General features: G+C 63.8%; 3 protein-coding genes across 7 annotated transcripts in view; 1 reads left to right on the forward strand and 2 right to left on the reverse strand.

Annotated features, from left to right (window-relative positions):
• ZC3H18 (zinc finger CCCH-type containing 18) overlaps positions 1 to 8,254 on the reverse strand; it is a 52,726-nt gene extending 44,472 nt beyond the window's left edge. Inside the window, exons 1-3 of one of the 4 annotated variants that reach the window (XM_040075432.2) lie at positions 8,105 to 8,254; positions 5,362 to 5,481; positions 3,712 to 3,789 (exon numbers count right to left, since the gene is read on the reverse strand). The gene's annotated coding sequence lies outside the window, so the exon portion shown is untranslated. Of the gene's footprint in view, positions 1 to 3,711; positions 3,842 to 4,156; positions 4,183 to 5,361; positions 5,482 to 8,104 lie in introns of those variants that run through there. The other 3 variants (XM_040075431.2, XM_058422101.1, XM_040075434.2) reach the window with 3 other exon arrangements.
• LOC120757809 (lipid transferase CIDEC-like) lies at positions 4,688 to 7,329 on the forward strand. 2 transcript variants are annotated; one of them, XM_040075435.2, is made up of 6 exons: positions 4,688 to 5,093; positions 5,657 to 5,728; positions 5,857 to 5,998; positions 6,367 to 6,516; positions 6,635 to 6,819; positions 6,911 to 7,329. In XM_040075435.2, exons 2-6 carry the CDS (start codon positions 5,679 to 5,681, stop codon positions 7,119 to 7,121), a joined length of 738 nt encoding a protein of 245 aa, XP_039931369.1. In that variant the 5' UTR covers positions 4,688 to 5,093; positions 5,657 to 5,678; the 3' UTR covers positions 7,122 to 7,329. The 2 variants fall into 2 exon arrangements, with proteins under 2 accessions (XP_039931369.1, XP_039931370.1); XM_040075436.1 differs by lacking the exon at positions 4,688 to 5,093 and adding an exon at positions 5,129 to 5,157.
• A 192-nt stretch (positions 8,255 to 8,446) lies between the features above and the next one.
• The window catches only part of ZFPM1 (zinc finger protein, FOG family member 1), a 35,607-nt gene continuing 22,314 nt past the window's right edge, over positions 8,447 to 21,739 (reverse strand). The window contains exons 4-10 of the mRNA XM_040075694.2: positions 16,428 to 16,561; positions 13,826 to 13,928; positions 12,870 to 13,079; positions 12,083 to 12,313; positions 11,669 to 11,764; positions 11,413 to 11,562; positions 8,447 to 11,082 (exon numbers count right to left, since the gene is read on the reverse strand). Of these exons, the coding sequence (XP_039931628.1) occupies positions 8,900 to 11,082; positions 11,413 to 11,562; positions 11,669 to 11,764; positions 12,083 to 12,313; positions 12,870 to 13,079; positions 13,826 to 13,928; positions 16,428 to 16,561 (3,107 nt within the window). The 3' untranslated portion in view covers positions 8,447 to 8,899. The remainder of the gene's footprint in view (positions 11,083 to 11,412; positions 11,563 to 11,668; positions 11,765 to 12,082; positions 12,314 to 12,869; positions 13,080 to 13,825; positions 13,929 to 16,427; positions 16,562 to 21,739) is intronic.

The following is a 21,739-nucleotide window of genomic DNA, read 5'->3' on the forward strand; positions in this document are numbered from 1 at the left end:
CCTCAGCAGCTTTTATAAAACCCAGAGCATCCAGCAGTTGTAATAATTTCCTCTTAATTTCCATCAGCAGAAACGATAAGAAACACAATAAATGATGGCCCAGGTGAGAAGGGCTCACAAAATCCAGGCAGGGAGGGGCTTTTTGGGATGGATTTCCTCGGATTCAGGGGTTGGGCTTGTTGCTCCAAGATTCCCCAAAACCAACAAAGCAGATTTTGGCAGCAATCTAACCCTGCATGGAAATGCCCCAAAACAAAGCCCAGATGTCCAAAGGTAAAAACAGCAGCAGGAAAAATAAAATAAAAACAAATGGGAGGTGGTAATTAAAAGGAAAACTGCCTATTGATGGAACAGGACAGCAAGTTTAATCCCAGTTTTAAGTGTTGTCTTAAAATAATCTGCAAATCAATTTATTCCAAATAGTTGGAATTCTGTTTGTTTGGGTTTGTTTTAAATTTTTTTAAAACTGCAAATCACAATTTCTCCCAAACCTCTGGAATTGTGAGAGGTTTTTCTGAGGAGGTTTTTTTAATCTGCAAATCAAAATTTATCCCGAATCTCTCAAGTCCTGAAAGGGTGTTTTTTTGTTTGCCTTTTTTTTCTTTTTGCTTTGTTTTTTTTTTTTGAGGTGCTTTTTAGTTTAATTGTTTTTTGCTGTCTTTTAGGGAGAAATAAAGACAAATACCACAAAAACCTGAGAAAAAATTGACTCCACAGAAGTATTTTAAGTCAAGCAGCAGTGATAGAAGTGGCAGAGGAGAAACCCCCAGGTCTCATCAAAAAAAACTTGGCTTTATTTGGCTTTGGCTTTTAAAACTAAGCCAGCTTCTTCCTGATTCAAAACCAGATATAAAGGCAAAAAATTAACTCCCAAGCCCCAGATAAGCTTGTTTGACTTGCAGCTCAGGCAAGAGGCAGGGATGCATCGATGCCTCTCACTGAGCTGCCTTTTATCTTTCCAAAATCTTGAAAATTCAGGCAAAGCTGCCTTTGGTCCCGGCTGCACAACTATTTCTGTCCCAAATCCGGCTCCATCGGCTCCAAGTGTGTCAAATATTCCATTCCTGCGTGTCTGAGGCAGCCTGGAGCAGCACAGGGCACCGGGAATTCCACCCAGGCTCACAAACCTCTCCTGCTCCCAGGCTACATGAGCTGGGCCAGCCTCTCCAAGGAAGGTTTGGGAGTAAATGCAATAAATAAGGGGCATTTTCAGGTAAAAAAAAAAAAAGTGTTTTCCCTGTTTTTGGGATGACTTTGGCACGCCTCAGCGAGCTGAAAGCCTCTTCAAAGCAGGTCACCATTTCTCAGGGAAGAAATTGAGGAACTGGCAGCAGAACTTCCCAGGAACGAGGAGCTTTTGGTTCCACAACACGCCAGTGACTCGGAGGTTTCACAGCCTGGGCTCTGGAATATTTTGAACTAGGGAATGAAGCATGAAGTGCTCCTGAATTTATCGGAGTCCCATGGCTTGCACAAGGTGGGGCAGAGCTGCTCCTCCGACCTGCACACCCTCGCCGTGCCTGGATGCACCAGGGAGGAGCCAACCTGTTCCCACCGATTTGTTCCCCCCCCAGCCTTCTCAGAAACATTCAAATTTAAAATCACACCTTTCCCCCCTAAAGAGGGCAGGAGAAAGCCGTGGAGATGCCGCAGAAATTTAAATTCACCTGCTTCGCTTCCTTTACACGATGTTTTCATCAAAGCCTAACGACAGCCAAGATCTTTTAACTTGAAGCACTGGGATGAAGCAGCCTTGGCACAGCACTAAAGGCGGGGAGAGAAAAGCCCTCTGCTTTTAAACCTCCCCTTCCACCTCGCCAGGGAATCCCAGGATGCATTTTAATTAACATCCTGAACCTCACACTTCTGTCAGTTGATTTTTACATGGCCAGAAGAGTCAGAGCAGGGATTTTTTTTTACCCGGCAGCTCCTTTTGCAAAATCAGGCTCGATTTCTTCTCTTTCGTTAATTAAACAGCAGCAAAAGGTGCAAGATTAAAAAGGGAGAAATTCCAGCCAGGAACTGAGATCCTACGAAAACCTGGAGCTGGGCAGAGCCATCAGTTTCAGCCTTAAAATCCCACAAATTTTCATGGATATGAAGAACCAAGTGCATTCCCAATTTCTGTCCCCCTCTCCGCCCTGGCGGAGGTCAGGGGGCTGACAGGAAGGAGAGAGGAAGCTCCTTCCTTCAGGCTGAAAATCTTTGGGATAAAAGGATAAAAACCCACTTCCTAGAAGCCAAGCTGTGAATCAGCTCCACGACATCCAGGGGTTATAAAGGAGAGCAGAAAGGTTCTGGAGCAGGGTCTAAGTGCAGGCAGGAACAATGAGGGAGCTGAGGAGAGCGAATGGGAACAGTGCTGACAGGACAGGTGAGGAGAGAAAGGCAGCACAAAAAGATTTAGGGAACAAAGGGCTGCAAAAAAAACACAGGCAAAGCAGAAACCAAGGGCAGGAACCAACACCGGGGGGAAAAAACGTGGAAGAGCAGCGACAGCAGGAGCAGGAAATCAAATTCCTCAGGATCCAGGAAAGGGGAAACACTGGAAGGATGAACTCGTGTGCTGCCCTGCCCTGATTGGAATCCCAGTTGTTAACGGGGTTAATTAACTCAAATCCTCATTCCCCTGCCATCCTTAGGGAGCTCTGGGGAGGAGGATGCCCAGGGAACCCAGCAGCTCTCAGGGCACCCTTTAAAGCCCCAAACTCAGCTGTGCTGTGGGGTCAGTGGCATTTCCAGGAGCTGGGTTTGGAGAAGAGCTCGGAGAGCTCCCATGGGGAAGGTTCCCCACAGATTTGTATTGGGGACCTGAAGGGAAAGGCAGCTGCAGTTTGTTTTCCCAGCACAGCTGATTTTCCTGCAGCTCTCCCCCGGCAAATGCTGAGTTTGAGTTCTCAGGGCCTCAGGAAGAGCCAGCCAGCAGGGTTACACCGGGATCGGGCAGGATTTGGGATAATCCCACTCAAAAACCTGATTTTGGATCAGCACTCTGGCAAAGGGTTGTCCTGATAAGCTGGGACCCTTTCCCTGAATCCAGGCAAACCTTAGGGAGAAAGAATTCACAGCCTGGAGGTGCTGTTCGTGCACAGCTCTGAGGAGACTCATCTGAGAGCTGACCCTGCAGGTGATGGACCCCAAAGCCATTCAGAACTGTCACCCCACATGGGACAAACCCCAAAGCCATTCAGAACTGTCACCCCCCCATGGGACAAACCCCAAAGCCATTCAGAACTGTCACCCCACATGGGACAAACCCCAAAGCCATTCAGAACTGTCACCCCACATGGGACAAACCCCAAAACCATTCAGAACTGTCACCCCCCATGGGACAAACCCCAAAGCCATTCAGAACTGTCACCCCACATGGGACAAACCCCAAAGCCATTCAGAACTGACCCTGCAGGTGACAAACCCCCAAACTCACCCTAGAGCTGACCTTGCAGGTGATGAATCCCAAACACATCTCAGGACTGACCCCACAGGTAACAAACCCCAAACTCACCCCAGAACTGACCCCAGGTGTGACAAACCCCAAACCCATTCATAACTGACCCTGCAGATTACAGACCCCAAACCCATTCAGAACTGACCCTAGGTGTGACAAACCCAAAACCCACCTCAGGACTGTCCCCCACGTGCAGCTGGTGCTGCTGTGCGGTCCCGTTTGTGTCCCCAGGGGTCCCCCCGGCCGTCCCCTGCCCCCCTCACCTCCGAGGGTCTCCTGCCAGGCTGGGCTCCTCCTGCTGTGCCCCCGGGCCGCGGCTGCTGGCGCTGTCCCTGTTCCCACTGCTTGAGGACGGGGGGACAGTCAGAGCCACCTGCACCCCTGGCCTCTGTCGCCCCGACACCCACCCACAGCCGGGGCCGCCCCTTCCCATTCATTATCCCAAAGAAACGGGGGGGAGTTCATTGATTTCCCCGCTCTCCCGTCCCCAAACGCCCTCCGGCCTCCCCATCTCCCCCCTCGGAAAAGAGCGCCGGGCCCTCCCCTCCTCTCCCCACCGCCCATCCCGAGCCGCTCCCCGGGGCCGCCCCCCGTCCCCCCGCTCCCCCGGGGCCGCCCCCGCCCCGCGCTTCGCCCCCGCCGGGCCCGGGCCCGCCCCCCCCGCCCCATCCCCGGCGCTAGGCCGCGGCGGCGCGGGCGGCGGCTCACCGGTGTCGGGGGGCGGCGGGGGCCCGGCGCGGTGCGGGGCGCGGCGGGGGCGGGCCGGGGGCGGCGGGGGCCGGCGGGGCCGGGCGTGGCGGCGGCGGCAGCGCGGGACGGGGCGGCGGAGCGGCCTCTACTCGCGGCGGCGCAGGGCGGCCATGGCGTGACGTCATCCGCGCGCGACGGGCCCCCGGCGGCGCGAGGCGAGGGGCGGGGGGAGCGGGGGGGGGGGGAAAGCAGCGCGCGCTCCTCTTCCCCCCCCCCCAACCAAATCCCCCGTCCCTCAGCGCCTTAAAGGGGCCGCGCACGGCAAGGGCGGAGCGCGGGTGTGCGAGCGCGGGTGTGCGAGCGCGGGGCGTTCACATGTCGGCGAGCACGTGGAGGGGCAGGGAGGCGCAAGGAGGCTCCGTGCGGACGAGAGGATGGACAGATGTTGGTGGGGGGGGGCGCGCGCGCGCGGCTCCAGATGTGCGCGGGTCTCGCGCGCGCGCGCGCACAGGGACGGGGAATATTTAGGGTGGGAGGGAGCTCGGGCAGGGGGTGACACAGGAACACGGCCAGGTGGGCTTGGAATGTCTCCAGACAGGAGATCCCACACCCTCCCTGGGCACTGTGCCGGGGCTCTGCCACCCTCCGTGGGAAGAAACGCTTCCTCACTTTGAGAGGGAATTCTCGTGGTTTGGTTCGTGGCCATTGCTCCCTCATCCTGTCGCTGGACACCGCTGGGAACAGCCTGGCACCGTTCTCTGACACCCCATGGAAACATTTCTGTTGATTGACGGGATCCCCTCTGAGCCTTCCCCTCTCCAGCCGGACCGTGCCCGGCTCCCGCAGTGCCTCATCATCCTCATCATCATCACCATCATCATGGCGATGCTCCAGACCCCCAGGTGGGACCGGCTGGGCAGGAGGGGCGCGGCCGGGGGAGGAGTCGCTGTGACAGGTACATAAGGTGAGGTGAGGCGGGCGGGGCTGATCCTGGGGAGAGGAGCTGGTGTCTGCTGGAGGTGAGGGAATGGGGAAGCCCCACTGGACCCTCCATGAGGCTCTCTGCTGGAGATACCCCTGGAGCCCCTCTGCCGGCTCCTGGCTGGAGATATCCCTGGATCAGCAGGGTTGGGGTGCTCCCATGGGTGTCCCTGGCTCCCACAGCCCCAGCTGCCCACTCTGAGGGTGAGGAGCCCGGGCACGGCCCAGGGCTGGTGTCTCACCTTTGCTCCAGCGCTGACTCAGGCTCCCACGTGTCCCTTGACGCAAGAGCCGTGCTGGCAGGGGACTCTGGCCGGGCGGCCAGCGCTGGCCTGGCCCTGGCCAAAGGGCAGGACCTCCCCCTGTAAAGGCAGCGGGGACAAGAGCTCAGGCTCAATTCTGTCACCGGAATTGCCAGTGGGGACATCTGGAGCACACGGGAGCGGAAAGAAGCGGAAGATCCTCTGGACAGGAGTTGAACGTGCTGGTGGGAACAGGTCTTGAGCTGACAGAGACCACTGTCCTTCCTCCCCACAGGCTGCTCCGTGCTCCTTGGAAGATGGATTACGCCAAATCCCTGAGCCAGCGCCTGGCTGCCCCCGTGTCCAAGTAAGTGCTGTGGAGCCCCTGTCCCCAGCGTGGGGAACATCCCACCAGAGCCCTGTTCCCTGTGTGCTGGCCCTGCCAGGGGGTTCTTCTGGCTCTCACAACACCCCAATCCCTGCATCCCTCCCCAGATGCGTCTCGGCCAGTGCCTCCATGACCCAGCAGCTGCTGGCGGGCCCTGCCCCGACGCCCCGGCCCTTCCGCGTGTGCAACTGCGACCGCAGCCTGCGCAAGGGCGTCATGGCCCCGAGCCTCGCCGAGCTGCTGCGCCAGGTCTGTCTGTCCGGCCTCTGTCTGTCGGGGCTCTCTCCGGCCTCTGTCTGTATGCCCATCTGGGCTCTGTCTGTCTGTTGGGGCTCTCTCTGGGCTCTGTCTGTATACCCATCTGGGCTCTGTCTGTCTGTTGGGGCTCTCTCTGGGCTCTGTCTGTATACCCATCTGGGCTCTGTCTGTCTGTTGGGGCTCTCTCTGGGCTCTGTCTGTCTGTTGGGGCTCTCTCTGGGCTCTGTCTGTATACCCATCTGGGCTCTGTCTGTCCATCTGTCCGGGCTCTGTCTGTCTGTTGGGGCTCTCTCCGGGCTCTGTCTGTCTGTCCATCTGGGCTCTGTCCCCAGCCCCGCTCACCCCCAGCCCCTCCGCAGGCCGAGAGCGCCCTGGCCCTGCCGGCGCCCATCGTGCTGGTGCTGGACGAGGACGGCACGGCGGTGGAGACGGAGTCGTTCTTCCGGACGCTGGAGGAAGGCACGGCGCTGATGGCCCTGAGCAAGGGGCAGGCCTGGACGGCCCCCAAGGTGAGGGGACCCCTGAGAGGCGCGGGAGGCCGGTTTGTGCTGTGCGTCCCCCCCCAGCCGGAGGAGGGATTGGGCGGGCGGGGTGCAGCGGGGTGACGGCCGTCCCGCTCCTCCCCAGACCCGTGGCTACCAGGTGAGCCTGTCCCGCAAGCCCCCGCGCAGGATCGACGTCGCCTGCGTCAGCTTCGACCTGTACAAGACCCACCCGAAGGACCCGGGCTGCCTCAACGTCAAAGCCACCCTGTATGGCACCTACAGCATGTCCTATGACCTGCGCTGCTACGGGGCCCGGCGCCTGGTGAAGTGAGTGCAGAGGGGCTGGGGACACCCTGGGGACAGGGAGGGACACTGCCCAGCCCTCCCGTGGCACGCTGACCCCTTTCTCCCTGCCCAGGGAAGCCCTGCGCTGGGGGCTGTTCACCATGCAGGCCACGGGCCACGTCCTGCTGGGCACCTCGTGCTACATGCAGCAGCTCCTGGATGCCACCGAGGAGGAGCAGAAGGAAGGGGAGAAGAGCTCTCCCCTGAGAGCTGAAGGGCTGCCCCTTCAGAACCTCCTGCCCTGCAGCCTCCCCGCCCTGCCCTACAAGAAGATGTTGCAGTGAGGGCTGGCTGGCCTGGCCTGTCCCCTCTGCTGCCCCCCGCAACCCTCGGGGGTCCCAGCACCTCGCTAGGTCAATGCCTGGGCAGAGGCTGCCACAGTGCCTGGCACAGCCTCTCTTCGCACTCCGCTGGCTGAGTGTGGCCAAATCTGCTCTGGAATAGCTGCTGCTCTGTAAATATATTTATTTAAGTAAAGTTCTCCTGAGTTCAGCTGCGTTTTGTGTCATCTTTGCCGGGGGGGCGGGTGGCAGGGACACCCAGGACTCTCAGCCCTTGCACTACTTGGCACCCTGAGCTGGTGGTGTAAGAGGTGCGAGGAGGGGACCTGTCGCAAGCGCTTCCCCAGGGGAGCTGCTGCCTTCATCCTCCTCTTCCCTGGCACCAGAGCCTGGCTCCCACTCCCTGGCACGGAGCCGGGACTCTCCTGGCACTGCAGACACCCACACTCAGTGCTGGGGCCAACCCCAAAGCCGCTGGCCTGTGGCGGCTGGCACAGCCCGTCCTTGCTCCCTTTAAAGGGAGGAAACATCTCCTTGTGCCCCAGACTGTGCAGGGCTGGCACAGAGGGACACCCCTCGTGCCCTGGAGGGGGTGTTCCCGTCCCTGGGGTCCCCAGCCCGCTTGGCACCCCCGGGAAGGGGCGGTCACTGCGCCCAGCCCAGCCTTGCACAACCCCGGGTGCTGCCCTGGCCACGTCCGGGGGCATCCCAAGGGAGAGCAGCTCCAGGGAGAGCAGCTGGGAAACAAACAGAGCTGGGGGCACTGGGCTCCGGCGGCCTGGCCCTGCGGGACTGTCCCCAGAAAGATCCGGAAGCACCAGTCCTGCCAGAGAGGAGGGGAGGGAGGGGAACAGCCCACCTGCGCCAAACTGGGAGTACTGGGGAGCACTGGGATGAGCTGTGGGGGGTGAGAAGCCAGGGGAGCGGTCCTTAGGGCCATCCTCCCCGTCACACTGAGGGGGACGCCGGACCTGAGCCACACTCACCTGGGCACCCTCGGCAGGGACTGGAGCTGCAGCACAGGGCCTGCTCATGTGGCAGAGAGCTGAGCCCCACCCGGGGCTTAATTAGCTCGATAATTAATGAGCCATCAGCACCAGCTGAGCTCCATCCGGCAGCAGCGACTTTGCCCCCGTGGCACAGGTGCGTGACCTCCCCGGGATGACGAAGGTGCCACCCAGGGGCACTGGGGACAGCGTGGGGACGTCGTGCCCTGCCGCGACACGGCCGCTGTCACCCGCGGCTGCACGCGCCCCGCGTCCCCTCGCGGTGCCGGTGGCCGTGCCAGCCCCCGCCGTGTCCCCCACCCTACACAGGTGTTTAGCAGACATATTTATTTCTGTACACACTTATACACACGGCTCCCAGGGCAGCTCCACCCTCGCTCCCAGCGCTGGCTCCGCTCTGCGGTGAGGGCACCCCCGGATTTCCCGGGGTACCGGGGCCGAGCCCGTGCCCCCCCAAACACCCCCACCCCAGCCCCGTAGTGTCTACCAGGGGGAAGAGCCCCCTGCAGCCCCCAAGGCAGGGCCGTGCACCGTCCCCCTGCCTCAGTTTCCCCCCGAGGCACAGGTGGGGGCTGACCCCCATCACCAGGGTCCTCACCCCTCAACCAGGGTGAATTTTGGGGCTCCGGATGCTGCAGCTGCCCCGGTGGAGCCTCCTGGGGAGGGGGTCCTCCATCACCCCGACCCCTGCACGGGGCGGCTGTCAGGCACCGGTTCCATCCCCCAGCCCCTGCAGCCCCCCGAGGGGCTGGTGGGGGGCTCCGGGGGAGGAGGTTACTTGACGTGCTCGGCGGCGTGGGAGGAGCAGTAATACTTCTTGTGGGCGATGAAGGTGGACAGGCTGCTGAACTTGATGTTGCAGAGGCGACAGTACCTGTGGTTGCCGTTGGGCACCGGGCCGGGCACAGCCTTGGCCGGGGGGGTCTGCACCGCCCTGTCCGTGTAGGCGGGGGGCGTGGGGGGCTTACGGGCGGCGGCTTCCCGCAGTCCCTCGGGGGCTCCGGGCGAGGCGGGGGCCCGGGGGGAGCCGGGGGGCCGGGGGCTGTCCCTGCCCTCCTTGGCGGTGAGGCTGTCCCGGCGGAGGCGGGGGCCGGGCGGGCGAGGGGGGGACGCCGCGGGCAGCGGGGGCTCGGGCGTCCTGCTGGCCCCGGGGACCAGCGCGTCCGGGAGCCCCTGGCCGGCCCCCGCCGGCGGCTTGGCCACGAAGAGCCCGTGGGCGTTTCGGAAGTGCTCGAGGAGGTCGCCCTTGATGGCCCCGTTGAGGGGACAGTAGGGACAGGCGGCCAGGGGACCCTTGGCCCCCGGCGGCGGCAGGGGACACTTGGGGTGACGCTGCAGCGAGTCCGCCGCGGGGTAAGGGACGCCGGGGCTCCCCGCCGGGGCCGCCCTCACCCGCACCCCTCCTTCGGGGTCCCCCTCGCCGGGGCTGCCGGGGCTGCGCCGGCCCTTGAGGGGGGCGGCCACGGCCCCCTTCATCTTCTGCAGGTGCTCCAGGGTGCGGGGCTGCAGCGGCGTGGCCGGGCACTGGTACTTCTTGTGCGCCAGGTACGCGTCCAGGCTGTTGAAGCTGATGCAGCACGCGGTGCACTCGTGGTAATCGGCCAAGGGCAGCAGCGACGCTGGTGCCGGCGCCGGCGCGGTCTCGCTCTGCCACCGCGGCTTCTTGCTCAGGTCGATGGGACCCTCGGCGTCGGGGCTGGCGCGGGGCTCGGCGGCGGGCGGCTCCGCCGGCGGGGGCTCCGGGGCCGGCGGGGGCTCGGCGGGGCGTCGAGCGGCGCCGTGGATCTCGTAGAGCTTGCGGCGCTTGCGGGTGCGCAGCGGCTGCGGCGGGAAGGGCGCTTTGGGGGCGGCGGGGCGGCGCAGCGGCGGGTCGTGCCGGGAGGCGCAGTAGAAGCGCTTGTGCACCACGTAGGTCTCGTGGCGGCTGAAGCGGATGTTGCACGCCTCGCACAGCGTCTTGCTGGGGTCCTCGTCCCCCTCGTCCCCCGCCGAGCTGCCGGGGCTCTGGCTGTCCTCGCTGCACCGCCCCGAGCCCCCCTCCGCCTCGGGGGACCCCGCTTTGGTGCCCCCCTCTTCGGCCTTGCCCTCCGGCGCGCCGGCCGGCGGGGTGGCACCGCGCCCGGCGTCCCCGTCGCCCGCTGCCGGGCCCTGCCCGTTGCCCGCCGGAGGGGACAGCAGCGTCCCCGGGCCGGGGGGAGCCTTGGGCGCCCCGGGTGGGGCTTTGAGCTTCCGTGCCCCGGGGGGGCTGTCCTCGGCCAGGTGCCGGCTGGAGCAGTAGAGGCGCTTGTGCACGTAGTAGTTGTTGATGTTGTTGAAGGTGATCTCGCACTCGAAGCAGGTGGCCCCCTTGGGCACCGGCGCGCCCGCGTAGACGGCGGGCGGCACCGCGCCGCCGTGGCCCTGCTTCAGCCGGCTGTGCACCAGCTCCGACATCTTGGCCAGGATCTCCGACGCCTGCGGCACCACCGCGGCCTCGTGGCCGAACACGTACTGCGGGAGGAAGACGGTGCCGCCGGCCGCGCCCGTCCCCGGCTCGCTGGGCACCGGGCTGGAGCCCGGCGTGGGGCTGGCCAGCTCCGACTTGACCTTGGCCGAGGACAGGCTGCGGGGGGACGAGGTCCGGGAGCCGGCGTCGGGGCTGCCGGCCCCCTCGCCGCTCCTCGGCGCCTCTGCCTCGCCGGACGGGCTGCCGGCCGGCTCCTCCTTGATGCGCACGGGCTCGCCGGACGAGGAGGAAGAGGAAGAGGATGCCGATGAAGGCCCTTCCCCGTTCTGCGGCTGGGCTGGGGGCGAGAGTTTGCCGGCCCTGGGGTCGGGGGGCGAGGCGGGCGGCGCCGGTGCCGGCGCGGGGTCGGGGCCGGGCAGCACCACGTGCTGCGGCAGCGCCGGCAGCGCCTCGGGCAGGAACGCGCTCAGGCCGCACTTGCGCAGGGACGCGTTGTTCGGCTGGCTCAGCCCTGCGGGGGGACAGAGGTGACGGTGTCACCGGCACGGGGATGATCAGTGCAGGCATCGCTGAGAACGCCGGCACGGGGACGCTGCCCTGTGCCCCTGTTAGTGACACCCCCAGGGCAGGGATCCTCACCCCGTTCCCTGCTCCACGCATCCTGGCAGAGGGATGCATGCCACGTGCTGTTCCCAACGCCCCCGGCACACGGATCCTGCTCTGTTCCCCATTCCCAACGTCCTGGCACAGTGTGCCATCCCCACCTCCCTTCCCACCTGGGGACAAGCCCTAGGTGACAATGCCACTCCGTGTCCCCCACGGCCACAGCCCCTGCACTCACCGGGAGCGAGGGGTTTGGCAGCAGGAAGGGCTGACGCGGGTGAGAACACCTCGCCCTTGGAGCCCGGCTGGCAGATCATGTGGTTGGTGACCAGGTGGCTGTACAGGATGTCCCTCGTGGTGGAGATGAAGCCGCAGCTGTGGCAGACGCCTGAGGGGACAGGGCACGGGGCTGAGCGGGCAGGGCAGGGCAGGAAGGACAGCGTCCATCCCTGGAGCTGCCGGAGGGGACAGGGCTGTCCCCGCGGGACACTCACCGTTCAGGGTGTCCGTGTGCACCTTCAGGTGCCGCTCACAGTTGGCTTTGGTGGTGAAAGCGGACAGGCAGATCAGGCAGACGAACGGCCGCTCTCCTGCAGGACAGATGGACGCTCAGCGCTGAGGGGAGGGGGACAGGGACCGTGGGGACACCCACAGGGCCACCCCACAGGGCCGGCTCCCTCTGTCTCTACAGGCCTGAGATGGGGGAACACCTACAAGTGAGCTGTGCCAAACCAGCGAGTGACTCAGCTGGGGAGAACCTCATCCCCTGGTCAGTGTGCTCCAGCCCTGCATCCTCCCCGCCCCTCCAGCAGCTCGGTGCGGTCAACCTCCTCAAACTGGTCACCACGGTCACCATGCTGCCACCCCAGAGCCTCAGAGGAGGGGTGCCCTGCCGTGCCCTGCCGTACCGCTGTGGCTCCGCATGTGGATCTCCAGGGAGCTGGCGCTGGGACAGCTCTTCTTGCACTGCGGGAAGGGGCAGACCCTCTCGTTGGGATACGTCTCCTTGGGTTTCTCGTCCAGGGCCGGGGAGCCGGCGCCGGCGCTCTGCCGGCTGGCACAGTAGTACATCAGGTGTGCCTGCAGGTTGCGCTCGCTCCGGTACCAGATCCCGCAGTCCTTGCACGGGAACACGTCCTCTGTGGGGAGCAGGGGACAGGGACATGGCTTGTGTGACAGGCTGGCAGGGCCACGGTGCTGTGCGTGTGTGTTCCTCCCTCTGTGTCCTTCCCTGTGTGTCCTTCCCCCTGTGTCCCTCCGTGTCCCTCCCCGTGTCTCTCCCTCGGGGCCACGGTGCTGTGCGTGTCCCTCCCTCTGTGTCCCTCTGTGTCTCTCCCCGTGTCCTTCCCTGTGTCCCTCCCTCTGTGTCCCTCCCTGTGTGACCCTTCCCCATGTGTCCCTCCCTGTGTGTCCTTCCCACTGTGTCCCTCCACGTCACTCCCTCTATGTCCCTCCCGATGTGTCCCTCCTCATGTGTCCCTCCTCGTGTGTCCTTCCCTCCGTGTCCCTCCCTCCGTGTCCTTCCCTCCGTGTCCCTCCCTCCGTGTCCCTTCCTCTGTGTCCCTCCATGTCGCTCCCTCCATGTCGCTCCCTCCATGTCCCTCCCCACCTGTCCCTCCGTGTCCCTCCCCGTGTCCCTCCCCGTGTCCCTCCCCGTGTCCCTCCCCGTGTCCCTCCCCGTGTCCCTGGACTCACTGTTGACCACGGCGGTGGCCAGGATGGCGGCCATGCCGGCCTGCTGTGGCAGCAGCTGGATGTCCGAGTGCAGCGCCGCCGGGTACGGGGACTCGCCGGGCTCCGCTTTCAGCCCGTGGTCGGGGACAGCTGGTGGCTCCGCCACCACGAAGGCGCTCAGGGGCTCGTCCTCCCGCAGCGGGCGCGTCGTGCGGCACCACAGCGCTTCGTCTGGGGACGGGGACAGCGGTGAGCAGGGACGGCCGGATCCCGTCCTGGCACTTGCCTTGGCCCGTGCCCTGTGTCCCGCCTTGCCCCCGCGGTGCCGGCAGCGGCCGCTGCTTCCTCCCGGCCGTGGCCTGGAGATGGCGGTGTGTGCCCGCGCTGAGCCCCGCACAGCCCGCCCGCAGCCGCCGCTCCGGCTTGTGCCCATCTCTGCACGTATCGCAGTGCCTATCCCTGCGACAGCCCCGGCTCCATCCCTGCGACACTCCTGTGCCCATCCCTGCGACATTCTTGTGCACATCTCTGCGTCCATCCCTGCACTCATCCTCGCTCCCATCCCTGTACCCATCCTTACACCGTCCTCGCTCCCATCCCTATGCCCATCCCTGTGTCTATCCTTGCTCCTGTCCCTGTGCCCATCCCTGTGCCCATCCTTACACCATCCTCGCTCCCATCCCTGTGTCCTTCCTTGCTCCCATCCCTGTGCTCATCCTTGCTCCCATCCCTGTGCCCATCCCTGTGCCCGTCCCTGTGTCCATCCTCGCTCCTGTCCTTGCTCCCATCCCTGTGTCCTTCCTTGCTCCCATCCCTGTGCCCATCCCTGTGCCCAGCCCCGCTGGCAGCAGCCACCCCAGGAAGCTGTGCCAGGGCCAAGCCCAGGGACAGTGGGACAGGGGGAGCAGACACCGGGACAGGGGACAGGGACGGGGACCCCTCCCCTGCCCTGCCACCCGCACTCCCCCGGTACCAACCCTTCCTGTAGATGACAGCGTTGGCCTCGGGCTCTCCGGGCACGAGGGGCAGGCAGGACAGCCAGCAGCGCTCGTCCCCCAGCACCAGCGTCACGGGGGGGCTCTGTGGGGCAGGGACAGGGGCTCAGCACCGTGGTCACGCTGAGGGGCTGCCAGGAGGTCACAGAGCCCCCCAAAACGGGCTGGGGTCACACTGAGGGGCTGCCAGGGGGGTCCCAGTGCTCCCAAAACGGGCTGGGGTCACACTGAGGGACTGCCAGGGGTGTCACAGTGCTCCCAAAACGGGCTGGGGTCACACTGAGGGGCTGCCAGCGGGGTCCCAGTGCTCTGTGCTCAGCCCATGCCCGGCTCAGCCTCCCTGCATTCTAATGAATATTAACGAGCACAAGGTGGGGAGGGGGGCGGGGGGAAATTAATCTCCCTGATCCTCCGATGGCTGCTGCAGTAACGATATGAAATCTAATTATCCATCCCAATATTCTTCCAACCCCTCCAACTCAGCCTGGCAGTCGCAGCCGGTTGGGGCCTTATCAGTGCCACGAGCTGAGCGCTGGCAGCGTGATAAAGCCCCTGGCACACGGGTGTGACACACTGGCACATGTGGGACACACTGGCACATGGCTGTGACACACTGGCACACGTGTGTGACACACTGGCACATGGATGTGACACACTGGCACACAGGCGTGACACACTGGCACATGTGGGACACACTGGCACATGGCTGTGACACTGGCACACGTGTGTGACACACTGGCACATGGATGTGACACACTGGCACACAGGCGTGACACACTGGCACATGTGGGACACACTGGCACATGGCTGTGACACTGGCACACGTGTGTGACACACTGGCACATGGATGTGACACTGGCACATGGGTGTGACACTGGCACACGGGTGTGACACTGCCACACGTGTGTGCACCTCTCAGCGGTGGGGGAACCCCCCTGCCCCTGTGCACACGGGAAATGGGGCTGGGGGCTTTGGGACCCCCGCACGGGCCACAGGGACGGGCACTGCCGGTGCCCCACGGGCGGAGCACCCTCGGGGACAGGAGGATCCCTTTGGAATTTTGCTCCCGGCACGGGGAGACCCGCGGGTACCCCCGCGATGGAAGCGGGGTGCCCATGCTGCCCGGGACCCTGCAGCACCCCGGGGTGCCCACCCCGGCTCCCCGCGGCGGCCCCAGCTCCGGTGTGAAGCCTTTCCTTGTTCTCCCTGGAACAAAGAGGTCGCTGTGTCCGCTCCTCACCGGCCGATAACCATCGGAAACCCTATCTGCTCCGCATCCGCCGGGACGGCGCATCCGCACGGCCCCTGCCCTGGCTGCGGCCCGGCCGGGGGGGACACGGATGGGCTCGGGGCACAGCCCCGGGGGGGCCTCGCGTCCCCTCGGCACCCCAGAGGCTTTCCACACCCTCCCGAGCAAGGATCTTTTGGGGAAAGCCTGTGGGATCAGGGATTTTTCCTCCTTTCTCCTCCATCGGCCGGCCGTGGGGACACACGCTGCTCCACGCCACGGGACAATAAATCCCCCCAAGTGATCCCAGTAAAACCTCAGGCTGGGAATCATCTCCCACACGGAGATGAAGAGCAGAGCCGGGCAGGGTTTGGGGGAGACCCCCTGCACGACCCCCCCCCCAGCGCCGCCAGCAACAAAGAGGAGAGGACCTGAGGGTGACAGCCCCTATCAGGGATGGGGCTGCAATTCCTTCCTCCCTTCCCTGAGCAGAGATAGGGAGGGAGGAGAGTGGCAGAGGAGAGCAGGGCTGGGAATCATCAGCCGGGCTCGATAAGGGAGCTGCTGAAATGGGAGCAAAAATATTTAGACAATAAATGAAGTATCAGAAAAAAAAAGCTGCGCATATCTTCGGGGAATCAATCATCCTGTACCGGGTGTCTGGACACACGGCGCCAACCGGGAGATAGGGAGCCAAACTGGGCAGATAAGGGTTAATCAAGGATTTAATTCAGCAAAGATAAACGGGCCTGAGCTTAAAAAAAAAAGAGAAAAGGAAAAAAAAAAAAAAAAAAAAAAAAAGAGCAAAGGAGAGAGGAGGAGGAGGAGGAAGAGGTGGGGATGGAGCCAGGGCTTGAGGATCCTGGGCTGGAGCTGCCTGCGTGCGGCTCAGGGGGGATGTGGAGGGAAGGATGTGGCTGGGATGGAGCATCCAGAGCCTAAAAAAACCCCGGAGTCACACTCAGGGACATCTCCCTGCTCTGCTGCTCCCCCGGTGATGCCACCAACAGCCACCAGCCCCCGGTGTCCCCTCGGTGTCCCCTCAGTGCTCCTCTCCTGCCCCTTCCCCACGGCTGCCGGTCCTTTCCAGGCACACCCGGAGTCCCCAGGGAGCAGCTCCGAGGTGGGAGAGGCAGATCCCATCTCTGCGGGCACACAGGTGCCACCGAGCAGCCAGCGCAGGGGGAACGACAACATCCTGTCCCCTGCCTCTGGGAATGCCGGCAGGGAAACCTCCCTGGCACTCAAACCAGGAGATTCCCGGGGGGGCGAGGAGCTCAGGCAGGGAATTCTCTTCCCCAAGAATTCGTTTCCCCGGGTCTGGCCCTGCCACCACCCCCTCGGGGCGCTCCTTACCGTGTCGCCGTGGCCCGGCGATGCCGGCTCGCTGTGGATGCTGCCCTGGAAGGGGCCCCAGGAGAAGCCCTCGGGGAGGCTCCTGCGGGTCCGCACCCGTCTCTGCCCATCCTGCACCTCCAGATCCAGCTCATCTGCGGGGAGACACGCGCAGCATCAGCGGGATGCGCCCCCAAACCCCACCCCTGGCCTGCAGCTCCCCAAATCCCGGGGGATGCGAGCGCCCAGCTGGAGCCGGGAGCTGCTGTGGGTGTCCCGTGGGGGGATGCATCCCCTTCCCGGGGGTCCCGGCACGGCCCGGGGGGTCCGGGCCCGGCAGGGCGGAGCGGAAGGAGCGTTTCCCATCCCCGCACCCAAAGTCGCAGCGGCTTCAGGGCTTAATGGCTTTGATTATCTGATAAGGCTCTGGTTTAATGGGTTAGATAACATGTGAATACGCTATGAAGGCCGCTCGAAAATGTTTTAACCGTGCCTTTGTCTTTGGGAGCGCAGATAAGATGGCAGGTAACCAATACCCAGACGGATGCGCCGCCTGCCCCTGCTGCTCCCCAAAACCGAGCTGCTCCCCGCGGACAGCCAGCCGCACCCAGCCCGTGTGCGGCCGGGAACGCTCCGAGCTCCGCGGGATCATCCCCCGCCCCGGGGGCTGCTGAGCCCCCCAAAAAGCCCCGGGGGGACGCAGTCGGTGCCGGGTGCCTCGGGCAAGGGAGGAGGCTGCGCTGGCTGAAGGCAGAATTGCCTTTGGAGCCGGGAGCGCGGGGAGGATAAAGCGATCCCATGGCTGCGGAGATTGAAATCTGATGTGTTTATTAGCAGGGCTGACATCTGGATCCTCCCGGCGCTGGGGTGAGCTGAGGTGAGCGACTGGGAGCGCTGGGTGGTGTCACCTGGGGCGATGGCACCCACGGGTCCCCTCCGTCCACCCCGGGGACACCGGGGACTGCTCGGAGCGCATCCCAGGGGAGCTGCCGGCACAACCCGCTGCCCACTGCCGGGTCTGGGCGTGTTTGGGGTGGCCAGACTGGTCCGTGCCACCCTCCATCCCTGTGCCACAGCCCCCAGCAGCGCTGGAGATGGGCTCTGCCTCAGCTCCCCCGTCCTGCCTTCCATTCCCGCAGCCTGGGAGCCCTCGGAGCCATCCCAGAGCCTCCCCGGGCATGGAGATCCCGGCTGGGATTCGATCCCTGCGAAGGGGTTTTGGGAGGGAGCACGGCACGGGCTGTGCCTGCCCTGCATCCCTGGCATCATCCCACATTCCTGGCCTCCTCCTGCCCTGCATCCCCCTGCCCAGTTCCTCATCAGCTGCACCGCAGCACAGGGAGAAAGAGGAGGAGGAGGAGGAGGAGGAGAAGGAGGGATGAGGCTTTTGAGGAGCTGTTGGGATCTATTCCCTGGCACAAACCGAGCCTGAGGAAGGGCAGCAGGACGGGGGGCAGGCAGCGAGCAGAGTGACCACCAGAGTGACCACCAGAGTGGCCTCGGGGCTGAGTGGGGCAGCCGGCCCCTCACACCGTTCCACATTTCCAGCCCCTCCCCGTCCGATTCCCAAAGTGCTGCGGGGATCCTGAATTCCCTCCAGCCCCGAGCTGTCCCCGCACCCCTCCACCCCCAAACGCCCAGGAGAGCCCCAGCAGCGCTGCCTCCCCTCTGGCTTTGCCACCCCGAATATCCCGGCTGTTTTTTGGGGACCGGAGCCCAACGGCCACGGGCTGTGGGTGCCCCCCCTGGGCGCCCCCCCCCTTTTTCCCCGTCTCACTGGTAATCAGCGGCGTTTGGGTCAGGAGACCATGTCTCCGAGATAAGAGCGTTCGCCTGACACTTCCCATGTCAGAGCACTTCATCTTGTGTGTATCAATCCCCAGCAGAGAAAACACGCAGGCGCTGATAAAGAGAAAAACCGTTCCAGACAGGGGGACAAAAATAGTGCAGCCGGAGCCGGCCCCGCTCCCGCCAGCGCCCCGCGGCCTCCACACACCCAAAAACGGGGTGCTGGAACCCCAGCGGCGCTGCTGGAGCCCTGCTCGCTGGTGCCGAGAGCTGCTCCAGAGGGATGGGTGACCCTGAGCCAGCCAGAGCCCCTGCGCCGCACACACGGTGACACAGAGAGGGGAAAAAAAAAAGAGGGAAAAGGTGATTTTTTGTTTTTTTCCCAGCTAAACGCGCAGCACAGCTGAGAGGGAATGGGGAAGGTGATGAGGAGGCCCCCGGGGATGCTGCGGGCTCCACACTGGGAATAAAGGCCAAAGGCAGCAGGATGCGTCCCCGCGTGGGGACCACCGGGCTGCAGGGAGCGATGCCACCGCGGATCCAGGCACATCCCACTGCCTGCGAGGTTGGGAAGAGCTGCTGCCGGCCCCTGGGGTGTCCTGGAGCAAAGTCTGCGAGCCGCAGCTCCCTGTGGGATCCCCTGGCAGGTGAACACCCCCCCCGGGTATCTCACCTGGCCATCGGTCCCTCCTTATCACGGGAGCAGGGCTTATCTCCCGACTCATTAACCGAATTGGGCAGGGACCCGGCCTGTTTGCTCTGGGGCACGGAGAAAAGCAGCAGGAAGGGAGGAAGGAAGGCAAGAAGGAAGGGAGGAAGGAGGGAAAAGCCCCCGGAGAGCCAGGTGCACCTGCCTGGTGTGACACGGACCCTGGGAACACTGCTCCCGGCTTATCTTCCCATCGAGAGATTCCAAAGGAATCTCGGCTGAGCTGTGCCGGGAGCAAAGATTAATCCTGTCACCACCCCACGGCCCAGCAGGCACGGCAGGCACCCCATTCCCACCCATCCCGAGGGTCCAGGGCGGGCACAGGGGAGGGAGGAATTCTGTGGGGATGCAGGATTCCAGGGAGGCACCGGGCAGGAAAAGGAATGGCACTGCCAGGAGCAGCACGGAGCTGGGCCGGCTCCTCCTGGAAGCTCTGGAGCTGCAGCCACATCCAGGAACCCCCGTTTCCCTTTCCTCGTGGGAAGGGCACCCCCAGACAAACCCACTCATCCCACCCCGTCCCATTCCAAGCTGCTCCCATATTCCTTTGCCTCAGCTGCATCCACGGCACTTGAACCACATCCAAAGCAGCTGCTGTGCCCCTCAGTGGGCACCGGGGCTCCGAGGGCCCTGCGGTGTTTGCAGCTGCCTGGACACTATCAGGATAAATACTGCTATCGGCGTGTCACGGGATGGCATCCGCTGCGTTCCCGTTAAATCCAGCGCCCCGTGCCAGCCTGGGGGGCACGGGCCAGGTCCGGCCTTGGGGATGGAGAGACTGGGAAATGCATGGATGGATGGATGGAGGATGGATGGATGGAGGATGGATGGATGGATGGATGGATGGATGGATGGATGTGTGGATGGATGGATGGATGTGTGGATGGACCTCCGAGCCCAGATCCCCACCAAAGAGCCGAACAGTTTGTTTGGGTGTGATCCAAGTGCTGCGGATGCAGTTGAGGCAAAGGGATGCTGGAGCAGCTTGGAATGGGATGGGTGGGTTTTTCTGGGGGCCCCTCTGCCCTTCCCTCCTGCAAGGAAAGCAGAAGTGGGTGCCTGGATGTGGCTGCAGCTCCGGAACCTCCAGGAGCAAACGTGGGTTGGCTGCAGGAGCTGGCCTGGCAGTGGGATGGAGGGATGGATTGATGGATCCATCAATGGCTACCCAACCTCCCATGGCTCTCCCGCTCCTGCCTGGGGAAATCCAAGCTGCAGAAGCCCCAGTTCCCCCCAGTTCCCCCCCAGTTCCCCCCCAGTTCCCCTGTCCCAGCCCCAGCTGCTGTTTTTAGAAGCGGCGAGAGCGCGGCGGAAGGAATAAATCCTGACAACTCAACTACTGCAATGATGTGATGGCACCGCTCCGATAAGATGGAGGGAGCCGATTGGGAAGAGTCTTAAGCTGCGAACACGCAGCATCTCCACTCTTCACCTCCGCTCACAAAGGGAAATCTCTCCAAAGGGGCTAAGGAGATTATCCCGGCTTTGCCGTCCCGGGTGCTCGAGTAATCAGGGCAGCCTTGGGGACGACAAAGGAGCGAGGAGGGTTTAAACCGAGCCTTGCTGGGCTGCGCCTGCCTGGGCTCAGCCCGGGCTTGCTCTGCGGATGCTGTGGCAGGGCCGGGCTCTGGTTTGGGGTGCTGGGGCTGCCCCGGGGGTGGGGGATTTCTGCCTTTATCTCTCCTGCCCATCGCTCGCCACTTATTGATCGTTGGCTGCCCGAGTCCAAAAGCGACTCCTTATCGGGCTGAACCCTGCCCCCGGATAATGCAGCAGCCGGGCCCTGCCCCGTGCCCGCAGCGGGCACCACCCCGTGCCCGGGGGGGCTGCACGGGGGGCTGGACACGCGGGAGGGGCTGCACCCCCCGAAAGGGCCCGCTCCCCGCCGGCCAGCTGTGGGGCACAGCTGGCAGGCGCCGGCGGGGTGCCACGTGCTCGCCGGGATGGCCCCACGGAAGTTGGGGTGCCCTGCCCCAGCAGGATGGGCTGATAAGGGACATTTGCCTTTGGGGTGTTGCTGTGCCTGGCTGGGATGGGGCTGGGAAGGGGTCCCTGGCTCCCCCGCCTCATCCCCAGGGGTGTTATCCCTCGTGAAAAGGGGTTCCCATCCCGGGAAATAGCTGGGAGCTGTGCCTGCAGGGATGTGGGTATAAACACCGGGAATAAGAGAGGAAAAAAGCTCAGGGAGGATGGGGAGCAGGAAAACTTCCAGACTTCCCTGGGGCTGCCAGGACCCCTGTGCCAGGGGTGCCCTGTCCCTGCTCTGCCCCCACTCGGGGACCCCATCCCAAGGCAGCCCCTGCTCCCAGGGGTTCCCCTCACAAGGGACAACCAGGAAACACCCGGGGCCTGTGACCACGGGGCTGGGGACAGGAACAAACACTGGGAAAAACACCAGAAAGCATCAGGAAGGATGGGAAGGAGGAAAACTTCCTGGCTTTCCCCGGGGCTGCCAGGGTGGCGGGACCCCCTGTGCCAGGGACGGCCTGTCCTTGCCCTGTCCCCTCTCCCGGGACCCCTGGCTCTGCCAGGGCAGTGGGAAGAGGGCACTGAGGGGGGCAGGAAGCCAGAGAGGGGGAGGAAGGAGAGTGCAGGGCCCCCGGAGCTGATGCAGAGGGAAGATATCCCGCCCGGAAAGGGGAGGGGACCGCAGGGGGTCCCTGCCACAGCCCCGAGGGGCTCTGGGGGGTGGGAGAACCCCCAGGAGGGGATAACCAGATGGAGGAGGGAGATCCAAGCCCCAGATCCCCACCGGTTCCTCAGATCCAGGCAGCAAGGTGAGTGACTGACAGCTGTCAATCAGCATCAGCCAGGCAGCATCGCCCTCGGGGCTGTC

Source organism: Hirundo rustica, chromosome 11 (genome assembly GCF_015227805.2).
Source record: "Hirundo rustica isolate bHirRus1 chromosome 11, bHirRus1.pri.v3, whole genome shotgun sequence".
Classification (NCBI taxonomy): Eukaryota; Metazoa; Chordata; class Aves; order Passeriformes; family Hirundinidae; genus Hirundo; species Hirundo rustica.

Bases quoted from the DNA above. Each gene is read 5' to 3' on its own strand.
- LOC120757809 (XM_040075435.2), top strand. From the start codon at position 5,679: ATGGATTACGCCAAATCCCTGAGCCAGCGCCTGGCTGCCCCCGTGTCC. The intron at 5,729-5,856 runs GTAAGTGCTGTG...ATCCCTCCCCAG, and splicing joins CTGGCTGCCCCCGTGTCCAA to ATGCGTCTCGGCCAGTGCCT. The intron at 6,820-6,910 runs GTGAGTGCAGAG...CTCCCTGCCCAG, and splicing joins GGGGCCCGGCGCCTGGTGAA to GGAAGCCCTGCGCTGGGGGC.